This window comes from Phaethon aethereus, assembly GCF_964289735.1.
Source record: "Phaethon aethereus genome assembly, chromosome: 2".
Classification (NCBI taxonomy): Eukaryota; Metazoa; Chordata; class Aves; order Phaethontiformes; family Phaethontidae; genus Phaethon; species Phaethon aethereus.
The window spans coordinates 165,610,303-165,631,181 of record NC_138582.1 but is presented as its reverse complement, the minus strand read 5'-3'; the positions used below and the strand labels follow the sequence as shown (position 1 = coordinate 165,631,181).

Genomic DNA, 20,879 nt, shown 5'->3' with positions numbered 1-20,879 from the left:
TTTTTTGTATGTACTTTTTATCAGTCACTGGAGAGATGGAATTATTTTTACCTTTGCTCCCCTGTTAATGATTCTATATATACTATATAATGGCATTATTATTGTTGTTAAATATTTTCAGAAGGAAAAAACTTCCTGAAAAATATTACTGGTTTTGATGAAATGTGCTTTACCTTCAAAGACAAACACATAATATTGTTGTTTTGTTTTGTTTTGCATTCTTTCAGCAGGGTAAGGCTTCATTACAATGTGTATTTAAAAAGGCATATTTATCTTACGCTGGACATAAATTTTATATTGTCATTTATTCATATTCCCTTGTTATATTGTCTTCTGTTGTCTTTTTAACCAAAGAGGCAGATACTGCTGTCCTATGAATTGTCAGTGGAGTCTATTAATGATCCTTTTCGAAGACAGAGGTTAATGAGTGCAGCCACAGTTATTACAGAGAATTTGCGTAAGTCATTCTGTAGCGTTTTTCCTATGGTGATTGTGTAACTTGACCTAAGAGATCAAAATGTCACAAACAGTCAGCATTATTTTAAAAATCACTAGGGGAAATTATACTGCAATCAAATGTAAATTTCAGTAAAACGAATATTCTCATATCTCACTAACTGTAACTGTAACTTGCAATTACCAAGAGTAAATCATGCCTGACCAACTTGATTGCCCTGTATAATAAAATCACTGGGGTTTGTGGATGAGGGGAGAGCAACGTTTTCATTTACTTTCACTTTAGCAAGGCTTTCAACACTGTCTCCCACAGTATTTTTTCATCCAAGTTAGGGTGTTAGGGCCTGCATGGGTGGATAGCCAGCTGGACAAAAAAATGGTTGGATGTTTGGGTTTCGAATGGCTGGTGAACAGGTCTTATTCTACCTGGAGGCAGGTAACAGTACAACAGGAGTGTATCCTAGGACACGTCTTGTCTTGACCTGAAGGAGGCAACAGAGGGCTTGCTCTTGAATTTTGCAGGTGACACCAAACTGGGGGGAAACCACTTGATACGCTGGAGGTAAGGTCTGCCTTCTAGAGGGACTTAGACAGGCTGGAGGAAGGAGCCAACAGGAACCTTATGAAATTCAGTCAGAACAAATGTGAACTTCTGCGTGTCTTCAACATGCAGGCTGGGAGCTGGCTGGCTGGGAAGCAGCTCTGCAGGAAAGGCGCTGTGGGCCCTTGTGGGCAGTGAGCTGAGCGTGAGCCAGCAGCATGCCCTTGCAGCTGCAATGGCGAACACTACCCTGGACTATATTAAAAGGAGCATAGCCAGGAGAAGAGTGATTATCACCCTTTATTAAGCACTTGCTAGATGACATACTATGCCCACTTTGCCCTCCATCACCCCCAGTACAAGCAATATTGCTTGTAGAATTCAGTAGAGGGTCACCAAGTTGGGGGCTGGAGCACTGGCCCAGTGCTGGGCTGGTTCAGCCTGGAGAAGTTTTGAGGGGAAGTTAATACCAGCCTTCCAGACATTATCAAGAAGATGGAGCCACGCTCTTCACAGTGGTGCACAGTGGAAAGACGAAACAACAGGCATAAATTGAAATAAGAGAGCTTCAGACCGTGTGTAAGGAGAAGCTTTCACCATGAGGACAGTCAGACAGAGGAACAGGTTATGCAGTCTGACCTCATGGCTGACCCTGCTTTGAGAAGGGAGTTGCAGTAGAGATCCTCTGTGGTCCCTTCCAGCTTGACTTACCTTATAACCCTACCCTCAACTATGAACACCAAGATATGCAGGACACCCTTCTTCAATTTATCCTGGGCTTTTTTCAGACCATGCTGCATCTGTGACTGTGCAGATGCAACTCTCAAAGCAAGTTGTCAGTTTTCCCAGAGAGAGTTACTTCTCCTTAAAGCAGATCCTTCAATAGTATAATAAACATATGAAGAGGTGGGTCATATCACCTGTTTCTATAATTATGAGATTTGTTGATGGAGACCTTTAAATAAGTTGTGATCAGTTTGTGTAGAATGACTGAAAGAATTTTTTTCAATTATGGCATTCTGCTCACATGAGATTGATTTTTCTTTTTAACCTTTTCTATGACTGATTGTCTTTTCCTTCATAGTACAAAATTCCACATGTGTCACTTTCCCTCTTTGTCATTTAGAACTGCAAGAATCAAAACTGAAATGCCCTTCATTGTGGAAACGTTTTGCTCAAAAATATCTAATTTGGAATTGTTGTCCATTCTGGAGAGTAGTCAAAGAGAAGGTGAAATTGGTAATTTTGGATCCATTTGTTGATCTCTTAATCATGGTTTGCATTATCGTGAATACCTTATTCATGGCTCTGGAGCACCCTGACATGCCACAAAATTGCCAAAAAATGATTTTTATAAGTGACAAGGTAAGTTAGGTCTATGTTAGAGTGACTAACATACTATATAACATATAACACTTTTATACTGGGACAGTCCCATAAGGTGCATGCTTTTTCAGTGGCTTTTTGCTGAATTTCTTTTTCCTCTTTCCAGGTTTTCACCCGGATTTTTACAGCAGAAATGATCTTGAAAATCATCGCTCTAGATCCTTATAACTATTTTCAGCAAAAATGGAATATTTTTGATAGCATAGTTGTTATGATTGGCCTAATAAACGTTAAAGACAATCTGTCATTTTTCAGGCTGGTAACTATTTCTTTATTCTTTTTTAAAAGTACATGTGTTGTATAGATTTGTAAAAGATTAGAGTAAAATGCTTTTATAAAGTATTATTATAAAGTATTTTTATAAAGTATAAAATAAAATTGTTTTACTGATGAATCTGTTAAATCAATTTTCTTTGTTAGTACATAGTAAGCCAACATGAATGTTTAACTAGAGTGACTATTAAATGAATATTAAAGAATACATTCAAGATGATTATGATACTGTGTATATTGGATACTACAAATCCTCTGGCACAGTGAGGCCTCTTGGAGATTTGACCTAGCAGAGAGTTCACTGGTTCCCTGTTAGGTCTGTACAGTGGCACTGCTCAACTACATTTCAGATCTTCAATTAGGAAAAGAGATTATCTGAGTGTTTTCATGAGCTTAAGGGTAGCAGAGGTTCCTTCATAGCTTTTCGTTTTGACTTGAGATTTGTAAAATAATTTATCTTTCCTCAAGGCTTAGACTTGGCCTTGAGGTCTCCTCAAGGCTTTCCTCCATTTTAGGGAAAAGGAGGAGTAGCTCTGAGATGTCTATGTGTAATGTTACTTTTTTGCTTACATCCTTACTGTGTATTTAGAATACTAAATTTACTAATTATTTCTAACATTCTTTGTAGCTTTTCAGAGTCATCGCACATAGAAATTCAGTTGAATTCTGCTTCATCTTGTGTATCATGACAGGGATTTTAACAGCTCTGAATGCTAATTTGACTAAAAATGTCCTCTTTATTCATGAGGGTGCATAGAATATATACCATCTGGCTTTTCAGATCCTATTTTAAGTCTGTTGGGCAAGAGGTAGAAAAACATTTTTTTCAATTTTTGTCTGATTACATTTGATTTAGTCCAAAATGCAGTCATTTCATAAGCCTTGTCCAAGTACCTGTAAGCTACTTGATTATTAGTAGTACTATTATTGTTATTACTATGAATACTAATAGACTTACACATGCTGATATCTAACTTAGCACAAACAATTTGAAAGCTTGCTTTGGCAGTTCTCTGTTCTCGCTAACATTAACCATCTGAGCTTAAGCACAGCACTTTTGGATTTGAACAATTAAAACCCTTTCTTTGGGGAAAAATTTATGATGGTATTACTGAAGTAAAGACAGCATGCTAAATGCAGGGTTTGGGTTTTATGTGTGCTGTGCTACCTATGCAGTGTTTGCTACTCACATTGTTTTCTTGTGTTTTACTTACAGCTCAGGATCTTCAAATTGGCAAAGTCCTGGCCAGCCTTAAATACTCTTTTGAAAATAATTCTAAATTCAGTTGGTGCTCTGGGTAACCTCACTCTGGTTTTGATTATCACTGTATTTATTTTTGCTGTAGTAGGAAAGCAGGTTTTGGGCCATCATTATGAGGATAATTACTGTAAAATAAACACTGATAGGAATTTACGCTGGCATATGAAGGATTTTTGTCATTCATTCCTGATTATATTCCGAATATTATGTGGAGAATGGATTGAAACCATGTGGGAATGTATGGAAGTGGCTGGAAAAGGGCGATGTCTTCCCATTTTCTTGCTAGTCCTGGTGATAGGAAACCTGGTGGTGAGTTTCAAGCTATTTTTCAGTCCCTACTGAATGCATCCCATTACATTGGCATATTTTTTTTTCTGAGGCAAAATTTATCATTTGAAGAGTATTCACACTGTTCTCTTTTCTAGATGTTACTTAATGTATGTGTTTATATATATAAATATAAAAAAATTTCTTCTGTCTTTTTTTTCCTTTTCCCCTGTGTTCCTCTTTCTCACACAAGAAGTAGCTGCTAAGCAAAATACACAAAATTATTCCTTCTACCCAGAGTATAGAAGTGCAGTGCTTTTGATAATTTGATGTCTGTTTTCTTAATCTTTTGTGTTGATAGATTCACAGAGCCAAATTGTTCAGTGCTTTTAATGCTTACCAACTTACCCTTATATTATCAAAAGTTTACAGTACCCAGACTTTCTGGTCTGTGTGACATATACTAGATCTCATGTATATATATTGGAAGATGAAATCTTTTTCATCTGTTTGGTTTGTTGGTCTTTACCAGATCCTTTTTGATGGTGATGTTATTAAAATTTTTGCCTGCTGTTTTTGAACATATCTATCTCCTTGTACATTATGAACATCAGAGCATGTGAAAATATATTTGATATACCCAAACCCTGACTTACTTCCTTTTTCTCCTGCCTTTCCTTCCAGAAGGAGCCATATCATACTATATTAATATTCCAGTGTAATAGTAAATAATTTCACTGCAGTCATTGCTGAAAGCAAAATTGAGATTTTTTTTAATCTTAGGAGGGTTTTCTGAAATGTCTTTTTTGTTAGCAGTAGTGTCTCCAACTTGCTTTAACTATTTTAAGGTCCTCAACCTATTCATTGCCTTGCTACTGAGTTCGTTCAGTACTGACTCCTCAATGGGACAAGAGGAAACAGGACAAATGACTAAATGTCAGATTGCCATTGCACGGATTCACAAGGGCCTGCAGTCTGTGAAAGACAGAATTTTGGATCGTTGTGGCAAAAGAATGAAACGAAACTTCAAAACAACAGCCAAGAAGAACACTTTAGTGAAAATTTCTGCCACAGACATAGAGGAGAATAACTATGCCATGACAGATGTCAGAAAGAATATAGAGAACAATTGCTTTGACATTGGGTATTATAACACTGAAGAGAGTTCCTCAACAACAAGGAAATATGAAGAATTTTTAACCAGTCGTAGTACCTGTGTTCCCATTGCAGTAGCAGAGACTTACACCGATGAAGCTGATGATAGTCACAGCGTATGCACAGAAACACAATACAGTAAACAGGTAAGGTATATTAATATTTGAAAAATTATTTTAACTTGAATTTGTAAATGTAATCTTGAAGACTCAACAGTAAATGTTATGCCTTCTGTCATTTCTGCCATTTTACTTTCTTTGTTCTTCTAGTAGCTTCAAAATGCAAGCGCTACTAAATAGTCTTAGTTACTCAATAAGATCTTGAATATCCACTTTTTCACCATTCTTCTCATTGATAGCTGTAATTCTGCTTCTATCTGTTTTTCTTCCGTTTATTGCTGTCAGTTGCTAAATGCTGTTTCATAAAGACAGACATTCTTTTTGTCTCCTTTGCCTTACAGATGGCACCTGGAATTTTTGGAAGGCAGGCCTCTTGTGTTGCTTATATGTTGCTTCTCAGTTACGTGGAATCCGTAGGGAATGCAAATAAAAGCTTAATATTAAAAAAATAATTTCTTAATTTTTTTAATCACCTATTTGCCTCTATGATAGTTTGGACTCCCTTTTATATCTCTTGATTTTGTTGTGTTGGGTAGGATTAAGCGCAAGTTTGTCTGCATGTGAGGCATTTATACTGCCATAATAGTCAATAACGGTGCAATTCATTTGCCTGTACGTGGGCATTTAGGAATATTTGAGATACTTCAGGTGTCTGTCACATCCACATGGGACTGACAAATAAGTCACAGGAGCTAAAGGAACTCTTTTTGGCATCTGGAAGCCAGGGGTATGTGGAAACTCCTCAGCTGACACTAGGTATTAGCCACAATTAGATTACTCCATTTAGATATCTGAATCTCAAGATTCCACATGCTACTCACCTCATAGATGTCAAGTGCCATCTGAGGTGCCAGATTATCTCATATGGCTTCTAAATGCACCTCCAAAAAGGTATTTGTCAGTTCCTGTAAATCCTGTGCTGTATTTAACTATGCCATGTGTATGTCTTAGGTACCCTTAGGTATCTTAAAAGACACTAAGCAGTTTAGGGCAAGCAACTGAATTAAACCCTTCGTGTCCCCACTGCATTCAATAGTGTCCCTTGCTGCATGTCCGTATTACTTGTATGTTGCCCACTATTGCACTTGATGTTTTCTCCCATTTTGTTTCTTTTTTTCCCCTTATTTTTGTTTTCTTTTCTTCTCTCTAATGATGTGTTATGCTTTCAATAAAATGGAATTTACCCAATTACTTTCCTTTGAGGAGGGTGATGTGTCTTAATTAAATTCTGTTTGTGACAGCATCATTAGTTTTATTATATGTGATGTGGCTGCTTAGAAAGGATATGAATGCTGGTTTGAGTATGATGAGCGATGTGCATTAATGCATTTTAGTTCAGAATCATTGGGTCATCCTCTGAGATTCTTTCTTGCCGTACAAATATTTTTGCCTATAGAAGGTAAAGGTGATACCTTTTAGCCCATTGACGGTACTGCAGCTATGTATCAAATGTCCAGTAGTAGTTTCAGCTCAGCCCACAAAGGAGCACATGTTGATTTCTTTTAGAAGCCTGTGTTATTCACATGCAGTAGTTATAAGAAGCAGCAGACTCCAATGCACCTTCCTTGCAAACTTTTGTCAGTAGGTGAACAAAAAAAATATTAACACTTCTCAGACCTGTACTAAAGGAAGTACCAACAGAAGCTGACTTACACAACAGAATGGGCTGTTTTGCAGGTTCTTCACATAAAGCAAAGTAGCAAGCCTCTAACAGAAAGTAGCTTATGATTTTCATTTAAGTCTTTTTATTAATTTCTTCTTATTTCTCCAGCTCTACCACATTCAAGTAGGAACGAGCTTTTCTAAGATGTTGCAACTGTGCTTTTTTTCTTCATAGGTAAAAGTGATGGTGTAAACGTTTGGCAATATGGGGTTTAGCTCATGTAAAAAACACTTTCAAATGTGTGAGCAGCAAGCTCAGGTGGAACACCAGGCTTTGATGACCATACTGGACCTAGATTAGCTTGTTAAAGGTTGTATTTTATGAGTGTCAGTTGTATTATGATTGTGATATCACCATATTTTAAAGCTATCAGAACACGTATTTGGGATCAAAGTGCAGTTGCCTAGTGTTATACCATGGCAGAAATGTCAAAAGCAGATACTATTTTTGAATGATTATCATATGAACAGTGTCTAGGTGGAGTCGTGGGATCTGTTTTCTGTGTTTTTGGTTATAAGAGGAGGCATTGTCAGTGGGATATCTTGTACAAGTTCTCAAAGAAACAGAAATTGCTGATCACCTTAGAATCATCAGGGGCTATTTGAAAAATGTTGTCCGTAAGCGTTTGATGACAGAAATCTGGTATTGCCTGGAATTTGTAGTGGCAAAGGGACTGAGAGACAATAGGGATCACTTAGCTCTTCTGCCTGTAACTAGAAACATGAGACTGTTGAGGTCCAGCTGCAAAGGTTACTACTGAGCAGGTTTATCAGAACTTAGTGAACTGAATGCAGGAATCCATCAGAGGGATAAATGTAGATCTTGGGGAATGGTATGTTCCCACAGTATAACCACAGGACCACAGTACTTGAAATCAAGGAAGAAACCATTCTTTTACATGCCTTTTAGGGATATCATTTAATTATCTGTAAAAAGACAAACATACTAAATTTGGTAGATGTCAGGAAAAGTGTGGAAAATCAACTGTTTTGCATTATTTCATTGCAGGGAGACAGATTAAGACATAGAGAACAGTGCCGGAGTTCAAGTGGCTTCAGTCAGATTTCTGGGACTTCCGAAACTCTAAGTGATTTTTCAGGAACACACCAAAAGAAAGAGCAAAAAGAGGTAATTTTAACTTTATCATCTTGTGAATATGCTAGAGGTGAAAAGTGTCACAGCGGTTCTCTCATTCAGCAATGACAGGACAAGGGATTTTCCAAAGAGTAGCAAGTATAATCCCTGTGAAGATGATACATCTCTCTAGAGGTAATAATAGTTTAAAGCATGGGAGTTTGTCTCTCATAAACAGACATGGCTAACAGTGTAATTTCATATATTATTTTGTACAAAATAAGTAAACAGAAATTAATCAAGAAACACAATTACTTTAAACATATCTGGTACATACTATTCATTTATATAAATAATTCTGTTTGCTCTTATTCTGGGATGCAAAAATTTGTTCTCTAGAAATGGTTCCCAAAACAACTATACTTTTTCTGGTCTAGAAACTTAGCTTATTCTGATACAGTACAGTTCCACATCAAAAAAGATGAAGAATCATGGCTTGCATCCAGTGAGCCAGAAAATTAAACCGAAGTTCAGCAGCTTCCTGGACTACTACCTCCAAATGTCAAACCACTTCAGTGTTTTTTGGTTTTAGATAAAGTTGCCATAAGTTTTGTTTGTTATATGTTATTTGATTGTGTTTATATTAAAAAATAATATTAAAATATTAAAATGGCTGTGAATTTAAATAATTGCATTTTGTCTATGTTGAAGATTCCCTAGGACCTTAAGTTAATATAGCATGGCTGTCAACAGAGGCAGTTCTCTCTTCTTCTGGCTTCTCATTCTTGTCTCTACCCTCATGCCTTCCCTTTCCATGTCATACAGGGCACTTACACTTTATGACTGATAGATTGCTTTATTCCTTTTTCTTTATACTTGTTTTCCTTATTATATTTAGTTTTAGAGGTGTGTAGGTTACCTACCAATAACTACAATTCTTTGAGGTGCGTAGACCATATGTGCATTTCTTTCCTACTAGGCCTTCCCATCTTCAAGCCTTTAGAGACATGGTTTGTATCTCTGAAAATGAAAAGAGAACTGGATTGGCATGAAGAAGTCAGAGTTTTCTTCAAAGTAAAGTTAGTAGTAGTATAATATAATCTCTTCTAAACATTTTCCTTCCTGCAAGTCCAATGTGTAGATGACTAGAAGAAACCAAGTTATTAAATTAAAGCCATGGAAACAGAGAGTAGAGATTAGCTTTTTCTGTCCTATTTGTAATTTTATTTTGGTAGTTCAACAACATTAAATAATTTAAATTTTGGGGGAGTGTGAAAAGTTTCATTTATTTTAAACCTGGTAACCTTATTAATGAAAAGCAAATAAATTCTCTTCTTTGCCCTTGTCCTGTGCAGAAATGTGATGCTGGTAGCTATTCTGAAGCCAGCACTGTGGATCCAGTAATTCTTTTGGAGATGTTTTGCCAGCCTAAAAAATCACACCTACCTAAGGACTGTTTTGCAGAAAGTAAGGATCTTCTATGTATTGTGGTGACTCCAAATGAACCAGTATTCAAATATATCAGTTTGGAACATTAACAACTTGGCAGAAACTGTTTGCCTGAGACACTCATTTATAAACATAAAAACTCAAAATAAATATACCTGAAGCCAGCACAGAACTGAAGCAGGATTGGGATGCCTGAACACAGGCATTTAGTACCATATGAGATGCCTGAGGGTATGCAAGAGCATGAAGCTGACAGAACTGTCGCAGAAGTTGTAGAATATCCAAAGAGGCCTAAAATTGTTCTAAACACCTGTGTTTCGGTAGCAAAATGCCAACTTTGGAGTGTGATTCAGTCTTATACTGAGGCACCAGACAGTAGGTACCTGTATATGAGCAAAGGCACCCAAAGCACTTCTGAAGGGGCAGCTGGAGATCAGTTAGGATATGTACCTGCTATCTTAAATGACACTTCAACTGAATTTGTCTGAGCTCCCGGTAATGTGGATGAGTATCTGGTTAATACAACTAATGGAATTCAGAGGACTGTACAGCTCATCCCCATATGGACATCTACCTTTGATTGCCTGAACAGCACCTTAGACTCCGTTTGGCTCTCGTGGTTCAATCCTACTGCCTTTACAGATTAATAAAGAAGTGTGTTTCTGGTGCAAAACAGTGATCAGAAAATCTACCTGTAACATCTCTGTAGTGCAATCAAGTGAAATAATCAGTAAAAATAATAATTCACTAAACCACTAGTAAGGTAATGTCTCTTTTAAAAAACAAAAGAATAAAAGCAGAAAATAAAATAAGAAAGATTTTTTACAGATGTAATGGCTTTTCTGTGTCCACAAGACATTCTGTGGAAGGGCTTGCGGGCATAAAAGCTTTTCTGCTTTTTCCATGTATGAGTTGCTCTATTAAAAGAGATAATTTTGGCCTATGAATTTTGTCTTTTCTTTAGATTTAGATAGTTTCAGCCACAGCATCACCCCATAGATAAAACAGCACATTCTTTGATTAGTCTGTAGAAGCTTATTTTAAGATGTCTTACACTTTTTAGATTTCATGTCTCCACATTTTCCATGGAACCAATATGTTGTTCTTTCTCTTTTCAGGTTGTGTTGAATGTTTCCCATGTTGTGAAGTGGATATCACTAAGTTTCCAGGCAGAACTTGGTGGAAATTTAGAAAAACCTGCTACAGAATTGTTAAACATAGCTGGTTTGAAAATTTTATAATTTTTATGATAATATTGAGCAGTGCAGCACTGGTAAGTTGAATTTAATTTCTCAGATTTTGTATTGATGGTTGTCAGTAAAGGAAAATAATTGTATTATTATATTTAATTTATTTCTTCTACTTTCACATTCCTTTTCCCAGGGAGAGACAAGAGTATAATAAATGTATCCCTTAGAAGTTATAAGGCTCTCCCTGACTTGGATAAGATATTTAAATATAAGGAAACATAGTCTTCTTCATAGTTCTTCATGGAACATAGTTCTTCACGCACTTGTGTGCCTAATTAGGAGTCCAAACCAGGGTCTGAAATTACTTAAGAAAGCTTAAAAAAATAAAAGTACTTCAAAATTTGTAAAGCAGACTAACTGCTCAGTAAAAATTTAGATTTAAAATCATCCAAACATTAAGATGATCAGAATCTGAAAGTGAAAATGGCTGTAAACTGGTAAGTGACTTAATGGTTCATTGCTACTCTGAATATATCCATTTCTACTGAATAATAAGGGAAGTTTTATTTGATTGAAAGCATATTCACTGTGAAAACATATTCCCATATTACTGCAAGTAATTTATTAAACAAAACATTATATAGTGCAGAAGGAACATAACCAACCATGTGTGAAAGTGATCTATTTGGTAGATGTCAGAATTTTCCAGATAAAATCTGTTCTGTGTGCATCAAGTTTTGGTTGTCCACTGAACCATAGATATGAACTGTCTGCTTTAAAATTTCTGTGGCAAATTCTCCAAGGGATTCCCATGAAGGCTTCTCTGTACTCAAGTGGAACCAAACTGAAATAAGGAAGGAGACTGAGTTATTATTTAATGTACTGTAGGATCTGGCTAAGTTGAACACAAAACTAGTTGGTATCCAGATGCAAAATAAAAATAACAATTTCTTTTTGTCAAAGATGTATTGTGGTGTTGAGAACTGCCACATTTCTAAGATACTGTTGTCCTCTTGCAAAAAGGGACTTGTCCATTCTTTCTGTTTGTTTGTTTGCTGATACAAAATTTCCTGAACCAGCTACGATGAAGGGTTACCATACCATCAGGCATGTCTATGGCCTGAAAGTAAATTAAATGAGGTGGTGATCATAGAACGAATGCGTAGAAAAGTATGTGATGAGTGCTCAGTGCTCAGAGCAAAGGAAGAGTTAGTAGTTGGAAGTTTGAAAAAGCATCACTCCTAATGACTGATTTGACTAGTAGATGGAAATCAAGGTACACTGCAGAGCAGGAGTGCATAAGTTTTACCAGATTGTTGGTAACTATAAATAGGAGCATCTCTGCCCTGTGTTTTTTCAGTGGGAATGTGAAATAGAAACACAGCAATGATTTTTACATGAGTTTATTGTTTCAGGTCTCACTTGATCTAAAGATGATCACAAGATCATCTTGATCTTGGTTATAATCCTGCTCTCCCTTACCTGTGGCCTTTTAGATTGGCTTTAGCATGTCATAAACACAGGGGAGCAAATCAGGTCTGCTATGATACCTAAATAAACATCTTCTCCCGAGCACTGGAGACACATAGCAGACGCACACAGGTGTTTCTGTAAGAATCATTTAATGGTTTAATGTGACTGGTGGTAACTTGTAACTGTTAAAGCCCACTGTAGCTGAGCTAATCCTTGCAAAACCATTGAAGTGTCTTTGCTACCATACTCCCCTGAACCAAAGGTCTGTGGGCCATCTGGGTCAATCTCCCATGTAACACAGCCTGCTATTTCTTTAGAAAGTGTTGACTGTTAATGAACTTATTAAAAAATAATAGCAAAATATGAGATTTCACAGTCAGGTAAGGAGCTGTTAAGTGAAGAGCTGATCTAGATTGAAACTGGGTATGGGTTAAAGTTTTGACACCCTCTGTTCAGTTCCTGACCTTTGTCACAAAGTACAGCCATGTGACTTTGGGCAAATGAGTTGATATCTCTGTGCTTCATTTGCTCTTCTATAAAATGAAGATGTTGTGTTCCAGCATCCCAAGAATGTGAGATGGTGTATTCTTCTTGAGAGGACAGACTCTTAAACTTCTCATTTCAACTTTTTTACTTATCTCATGGCAAGAAATCAGACAGAAAGTTAGCATGTCAGAGAAGGGGACACAGGTTTGAATGAGGATAAGAGAAAGGGAAGTTGTTAAATGCCCTGATGTGCTCTAGAGACAGACTGAGCTCTTGAGACAGAGTGTGAAAGAGAAGGAGACGAGGAGATTGAGTAATTTGTATCTAGGAATCGTAGGGTTTTGGAAAGGGTGTGGTATATGGTGGCTTCTGATATATCTATATAAGTAGCAAAAATTTTAAGTAAAGGTAATGACAGACATGGATTTGTAAGGGGGAAATAGTGGTGGTGAAAATGGATAGATCATTAGAAATGTTGGCAGAAAAAGAGAAATTAAGTGGAGATGGAGCTATAAGGTAGGAGAGAGATGGATGAAAGGAAGAATAAAGATATTGCCAGATATTACCATATCTGTCAAGGTATTGGTGAGGAAATAATGCAAGGTGTTAAAAGGAATTGGGAATAGATTGGCAGTATCAAAAACTTAATATATTTGCTGCGTTGCTAATTTATTTTAAAGACAAGCTAACAATGACATAAACTATAGCAATCAATAAAACATTTCCTAAACCCTTGCTGACATCGAAGTAATGTCAAGGTTTAGGTGCAAAAATGTGAAACTCCAGGAATGAACAGTTCCACATAAGGTATTTGTCCTGTATTTTCATATCTGTCTTACAACTCTGCAGACTGACTAAAGATTACTCCTTTGGAAGTTCTAGGTCTGAAAGACAGCGGTTAATGTGTTTAATTCAAGCTTTATTATGAAGAATTTTAGACTAACACCTTCAAAATTATCCACTAACTTGGGAAGCCAAGATTTTTGGTAGCCACAGTTGACCCTCATCAGATATTTTTCTGAAGAAGTGTTGAGCATAAACAACTGAAAGTATGTGGTTTTTCAACCAACCTGAAAATGCGATTGTACTTATTTTACAATTCAGGTTTTTACTTCTAAGTATAAAACTAAGTGGTGGTTGCCCATAATTTATATGAAATGGTTATAACAAGCCAAACTGTATATTCTTGTGCAATTTTAAAATAATTTTCCATAAAGCTACTGAACTGTTTTAAAACTAAATTCTGATATTCCAGGCATTTGAAGATATTCACCTGCAGAAGAGAAAAAAAGTGAAAATGCTCCTAGAGTATGCTGATAAAATATTTACCTACATCTTTTTTATGGAGATGCTTCTGAAATGGGTAGCTTATGGTTTGCACAGTTATTTCACAAATGCCTGGTGTTGGCTTGACTTCATCATTGTATGTGTAAGTATTATATTCAGCTTGTCTTACATTTTAAATTTTGATATTTTCTATACAGAGAACTACATGTAAAATCTGATTATGAATAAACACAAGTGTAAAAGACAGTTTTCAAAAGCTGAAAAAAATTGCAATTAAGAGAGACTTTAGGACAAATTTAAATGGAAATTGTAAGTAGTAATCAGAAGTTGCTTAAGAAAATTTTACTAGGTATCATTGTCATTGAGGACTGTGTTGATTATAAAAACCTTTTCGAGTGTAGAGAGAGAGTGCAATTAGTGATCAGAAATAAAACTAAAATAAATTAATAAAGGTGATAGAAAAATGTGAGGCTGCTGGCAGCTCCATTTAGAAACAGAAAAAAAGTAGAGTTGCTTCCTTAAATGGAGTTGAAAAATCATTTACCAGATAGTTAAAGACACAGGAAAGTATGTTTTGCTTTGCAACAAAGAAATCCTAGCAATCCTTTATACAGCTATAAAGAAATATGTTGAAATCATCAATAGTGACATGGAGGAAGTGTGGTGTTCAATATATATATATTTATTCTGAATTCAGACAAAGTTAAATAATATAATATTGCCGTATAAAAATGAAATATTTTTGCTTGTTAACAATACACCAGGTAGATACTGAAGTTAAATACTTTAAAATAAGGATATCTAAATATCCAACATCTGATAATGTCAAAGTAGCTGTTTGATAGCCTCTGAATAGTTAGCATTGAAAGTTGTGAAGTACTAGGAAGTTTCAACAGAAAAGTCTGATAATATGACTATTTACGAAGAATATGTAGCATGGCTTTAGCAATTACGGTTCTGTGATATTAATAGCAGTGCTGTCAAGAACAGAACAAAAGCATGAAAATAACAATGGCTAGGCAATGAAACAATAAAATCAAACAGGAAAGAAGAGGCAAATCATGAACAGTGAAAAACACCCCTAATTATTGAAACAATTTTCCAATGTTTTCACTTAATTTTGTTTCATCAAAATTTAAAATGAAGACCGGGTATCTTTTTAAAAATACTTTTTGTTTAAACATCACCATCTTAAGTTATGATAAGGAATTACTGTATACACTTCTGAGAATAACTATGCAGAAAATGGGAATATATTATTTGAATAATCATTTCTGGTTTTGTAGTGTATGAAATTACCATAGTTACCAATTTGGTTGTTATACCAGCACTCAAAAACTCAAATTATATGAAGTGTTTTTGAAAAAAAAAAAAGAAAACGTTTCAAATTAGAATGAAAGAATTCCATTATTTAAAAAATATTAGGAAACAATTAAGTAAAATTATATTACGGTAACTGTGAATGTATATTTTCATTTGATTTACTGGTCACAGATACTGTAACATTCAGCCTGTCATTGTCTACTGACACAAATAAAATACATTTGTATACCATTTAATAATCTCAGTTTCAATTCAATGAACACAGCTGTCATTTGTTTCCTGGGGACTAAGTACTGTTTCCAAAGACACATCACCTTGTTCTTCTGGGAGTGCCCTGAAATCTCTCAGGACTCTTAGAGCATTGAGGCCTCTACGAGCCTTGTCAAGATTTGAAGGAATAAAGGTAAGGATTTTGGGGGTGTATGTGCCTATTTGTAACAGCTGCACTTGAAGTTTTTGTGAAAATTACAAGTTGAATCTCTATTTTGGGACTTAGAATCATAGAATCTTTGGGTTGGAAGGGACCTTTAAAGGCCATCTAGTCCAACCCCCCTGCAATGAGCAGGGACATCTTCAAGTAGAGCAGGTAGCTCAGAGCCCTGTCGAACCTGACCTGGAATGTTTCCAGGGATGGGGCATCTACCACCTCTCTGGGAAACCTGGGCCAGTGTCTCACCACCTTCATTGTCAAAAATGTCTTCCTTGTATCTAGTCTAAATCTGCCCTCTTTTAGTTTAAAACCATTACCCCTTGTCCTATCGCAACAGGCCCTGCTAAAAAGTCTGTCCCTGTCTTTCCTATAAGCCCCCTTTAAGTCCTGGCCAACTGCAATAAGGTCTCCCCAGAGCCTTCTCTTCTTCCAACTGAACAACCCCAACTCTCTCAGCCTGTCCTTGGAGGAGAGGCATTCCACCCATCTGATCATTTTTGTGGCCTCCTCTGGACCCTCTCCAACAGGTCTATGTCTTTCCTGTGCTGAGGGTTCCAGAGCTGGACGCAGCACTGCAGGGGGGTCTCCCCAGAGCGGGGCAGAGGGGCAGAATCCCCTCCCTCGACCTGCTGACCACACTGCTTTGGATGCAACCCAGGACACGGTTGGCCTTCTGGGCCGCGAGCACACATTGCCAGCTCATGTCCAGCTTTTCATCCACCAGTGCCCCCAAGACCTTCTCGGCAGGGCTGCTCTCCATCCCTTCATCCTCCAGACTGTATTGATACTGGGGGTTGCCCTGACCCAGGTGCAGGACCCTGCACTTGGCCTTGTTGAACCTCATGAGGTTCACATGGGCCCATTCCTTGAACTTGTCCAGGTCCCTCTGGATGCCATCGTGTCCCTCAGTCGTGTCAACCACACCACTCAGCTTGGTGTCATCTGCAAACTTGCTGAGGGTGCACTCGATCCTACTGTCCATGTAATTGATGAAGATATTAAAGAGTACTGGTCCCAATACAGACTCCTGAGGGACACCACTCATGACCAGTCTCCATTTGGACTTTGTACCGTTGACTACTACCCTCTGGATGCCACCATCCAACCGATTCCTCATCCATTCAACACTCCACCCATCAAATCCATCTCTCTCCAATTTAGAGAGAAGGATGTTGTGGGGGACTGTGTCAAAGGCCTTACAGAAGTCCAGATAGACGACATCTGTAGCTCTTCCCTTGTCCACTGATGTGGTCACTCCGTCATAGAAGGCCACTAGTTTGGTCAGGCAGGACATGCCCTTGGTGAAGCCACACTGTCTGTTTCAAATCACCTCTCTGTCCTCCATGTGCCTTAGCATAGCTTCTAGGAGGATCTGTTCCATGATCTTCCCAGGCACAGAGGTAAGACTGACAGGTCAGTAGCTCCCAGGGTCCTCCTTGTTACCCTTTTTAAAAATGGGTGCAATGTTTCCCTTTTTCCAGCCTCTGGGCACTTCACCTGACTGCCAGGACTTTTAAAAGATCATGGAGAGTGGCTTGGAAACTACATCAGCCAATTTCCTCAGGACTCTGGGATGCATCTTACAGATCCCATAGACTTGTGCATGTGCTGGTTCCTTGGGTGGTCTCAAAACTGATCTTCTCTTACAGTGGGAAGGACTTGCTCCTCTGGCCCCCATCTTGCAGGCCATCCCCTTGAGAGGTGTGGGAAGGGACACTGCCAGTGAAGGCTGAGGCAAAGAAGTCTTTCAGTTCTCAGCCTTCTCATTGGTTGTTACCAGTTTGCCAGTTTTGCTCATCAAGGGCGGGTATGCTTTCTATGGCCTTCCTTTTCTGGCTGACATACCTATAGAAGCCCTGCTTATTATTCTTTGCATGCCTTGCCAAGTTTAGTTCCAGTTGCCTCTTGGCCTTCCTGACCTTATCCCTACAGAACTGGGCAGCATCCCTGTACCCATCCTAGGATACCTGTCCTTGCTTCCACTGCCTATGCCTTTCTTTCTTGTCCTTTAGTTTGCCTACGAGGTTTCCACTCAGTCATACTGGTCTCTTGCCTTCCTTTCCTGATTTTTTACACCTGGGGATCAAGAGCTCTTGCACTCTGTGGAAAGTGTCCTTAAAGATCTGCTGGCTCTGTTCTCCTCCCTTGTCCCCGAGGGCAGTTTCCCAGGTTGTCCTATTGATTAACTCCCTGAAGAGCTGGAATTTTGCTTTCCTAAAATTCAAGGTCCTGACTTTATTCTTTGCTTGCCTCATATCCTTCAGGACTGCAAACTCCACCAGTGCATGAACACTGCAGCCCAGGCTGCCTCCAATCTTGATGTCACCAATTAGTTCACATGCATTGGTGACCAACAGGTCCAGTATGGCATCCCATCTGGTAGGGCTGTCTATTACCTGGCATAGGAAGTTATCCTCCATGCACTCCAGGAGTCTGCTGGATGGCCTACAGCTCACCGTGCTACTTTTCCAGCAGATGTTGGGGTGGTTGAAGTCCCCCAGCAGGACAAGAGCCTGCAAGTGTGATGCTTCCTGTAGCTGGAGTGAGGCGGCTTCATCAATAAACTCCCCTTGGTTGGGTGGCCTACAGTAGACACCAATCTCAAGGTTCCCTTTGTTGCCTTGGTCCCTGATTCTTACCCATAAGCTTTTGACCTGCTTTTGTCTATTCCTCAGAGACAGCTCTTCTCACTCTATCCCTTTCTTGACGTAGAGGGCAATGCCTCTGCCCTTCCTTCCTCACCTGTCCCTTCTGAACATATAGTCATTGATAGCCACAATGTGACTTGATGGCATTAGGATGGTTCAGATTGCCTACTTAGATCTTATGGTTGTTATTTTGAAATAATAACTAACACTTTCACAGAAGTTTATGAATACAAATGAAATAAGGAAATTTAATTATAATGAGCTACCACAAGGAATTATTATGTATAGTAATGTGAACCTGGAACATTTTTCCATGTTTCCAGTTTCAGTGCAATTTGCAAAACAAACTAAACAAGATTTTTTTTAGACTTGTACTTTTGTGAAACCCATTCTTTGGTCTATCTTAGATGTGGAAAAATTTCATCCAGTATTTGACAAATTCTTCTGAAAAAAATGAATATGCTTGAAAAAAAATAGGAACCATTTTTAATTACTTGTAAATAGTAAAGAAGCTATATATATAGTTATTACAGAAAACAAAATATAATGTGAGGAAGAAACCTGTACTGTGAAAGCTGTAGTTTATCAATCTTCATGGCATAAGAAATGTAATGACCACAGTCCGTCCTTAATTTTTTCTTATTGCCTGAGGGAAGAAATTGGGACCTGGAAAAATAGATTCATTAACTGATTGTTCCATTGGAAGCTATTCATGTTTTGTAATTCCTTTTCATAATTCCCTTTCTTTAGACTGCTTTGCTTATATCAACTCATCTTGACAGTTACCTAAATAGGCTCATGTGCCACATTTTGGATTCTCCAGGGTCAATCTTAAGGATAACAATCCTTTCAAACTTAAATAGGGTGGAATTTTCTTAATAGGAGAGGGGATTCTTCTAACTCAGTTGTCTCAGAGCAGCTTTTAAAATTATCTGGAATCTTTAAAGTCAGTGGGGAGAAGTAAAAAATTGTATAATACATATCATCTGACCTGTGTTAGATCACAGAATGTGATGAGACACTAACTTCAGGCCCCAGGATGGATATGGAGCAAATACTCCTGGAAGCCATGAAGGACAAGAAGGAATCAGTTAGAAACAGCCAGCATGAATGTAGGAAGGGCAATTTTTGCCTCTCAAACCTGATTGTCTTCTGTGATGAGATGGCTGAGGGAGGGAAGAGCCGTCTGTGGTCTCAGATACTGGTTTTATCTGGTTTGGATAGGTGAACTATAAGCTAGGCAGAAAATTGGCTGAACTGCAAGGTTCAATGTGCAGAGATCATCAGGATGAAGTTCTACTGGCAGCTCGTTACTAGTGGCTCAGAGGTCAGTCCTGGGACCAGTGCTGCTTAATGGCTTAATTAACAACCAGAAGAACGCGGTAGAAATGTCCTCAGCAAGTTTACAGATTATACGAAATTGGGGGTGAGCAGTTAATACACTGGGGGCAAGGCTGCTCTGCAATAAGAGCTTAATAGACTGGAGATACGGGCTGCAGAAACCTCGGGAAGTTCAGCAAAAGCAAAGGCAAAGTCTTGCACCTGAGCCAGAATAACCACACATAACTGTGGCTCACTGAGAAATGAGCAGCTTTGCAGAAAAGGACCTGGGGTGGACAGCATGTTAAGCATTAGTCAGCAGAGCAATAAAGAAGATCTGCCACATATTGGGCTGTATTAGCATGAGTCTGGCCAGCACATTGAGGCAATTCACTGTTCTGTTTCTGGCACCTGTGAGACTGAACCTGGAGCATTATGTCTAGTTTGGGACTCCCCAGTGTAAGAGAGATACTAACATACTGGAGAGTGTCCAGCAAAGTGCCACCAAGGTGGTCAGGGGACTGGAGAGGAGAGGTTGAGAGAATGGAACTTGTTCTGTCTGGAGAAGAGAAGGTTAAAGGGAGGATCTGACTGGGTTCTAACTAGGTAAGGGATCGAATTGTTGTCTTTACTTAATGGGACCTTATGCAAGAAATGGAACTAATGTTTTCTGGTGGGCCCACAGTGAGAAAATGAGAGAGTTGGCTGTGAGGGCTGTTGCAATTAGCTACCTGGGAAAAAAAGATGACAGTGTGGGTGTACAGCATTGCAATAGATTGTCCAGTGAGGTTATTGAATCCACCCTTGGAAAAATTCAGAACTTGACTGGACAAGACAACAAGCAACTTGGTCTGTGTTGGAACAGCTGATCTTCAGAGGTCCCTTCCAACATGCTTCATTCTCTGTGTTTCTAGTATACAGATATTATCCAAGGCCAGGCTAAAAGGCTCTGAATTTTCTCATAATGATAGCAATGAATCATTTCCAGAGAGGTTTTCACTATGTCCCACCACAGAGTGGTGAAATATGGTGAAAAGAAATCAATAATAGTCCTCAAATTCCCACTGGCAACAGGTGT

General features: G+C 38.2%; 1 protein-coding gene across 1 annotated transcript in view; it reads left to right on the top strand.

Annotated features, from left to right (window-relative positions):
• The window catches only part of LOC309402666 (sodium channel protein type 5 subunit alpha-like), a gene marked incomplete at both ends in the record, with an annotated part of 50,493 nt that overhangs the window by 20,875 nt on the left and 8,739 nt on the right, over positions 1-20,879 (top strand). Inside the window, 9 exons of the mRNA XM_081996527.1 lie at positions 355-457; positions 2,124-2,362; positions 2,490-2,642; positions 3,873-4,226; positions 5,033-5,485; positions 9,551-9,662; positions 10,763-10,917; positions 14,049-14,287; positions 15,734-15,806. Coding sequence (XP_081852653.1) covers positions 355-457; positions 2,124-2,362; positions 2,490-2,642; positions 3,873-4,226; positions 5,033-5,485; positions 9,551-9,662; positions 10,763-10,917; positions 14,049-14,287; positions 15,734-15,806 — 1,881 coding nt within the window. The remainder of the gene's footprint in view (positions 1-354; positions 458-2,123; positions 2,363-2,489; positions 2,643-3,872; positions 4,227-5,032; positions 5,486-9,550; positions 9,663-10,762; positions 10,918-14,048; positions 14,288-15,733; positions 15,807-20,879) is intronic.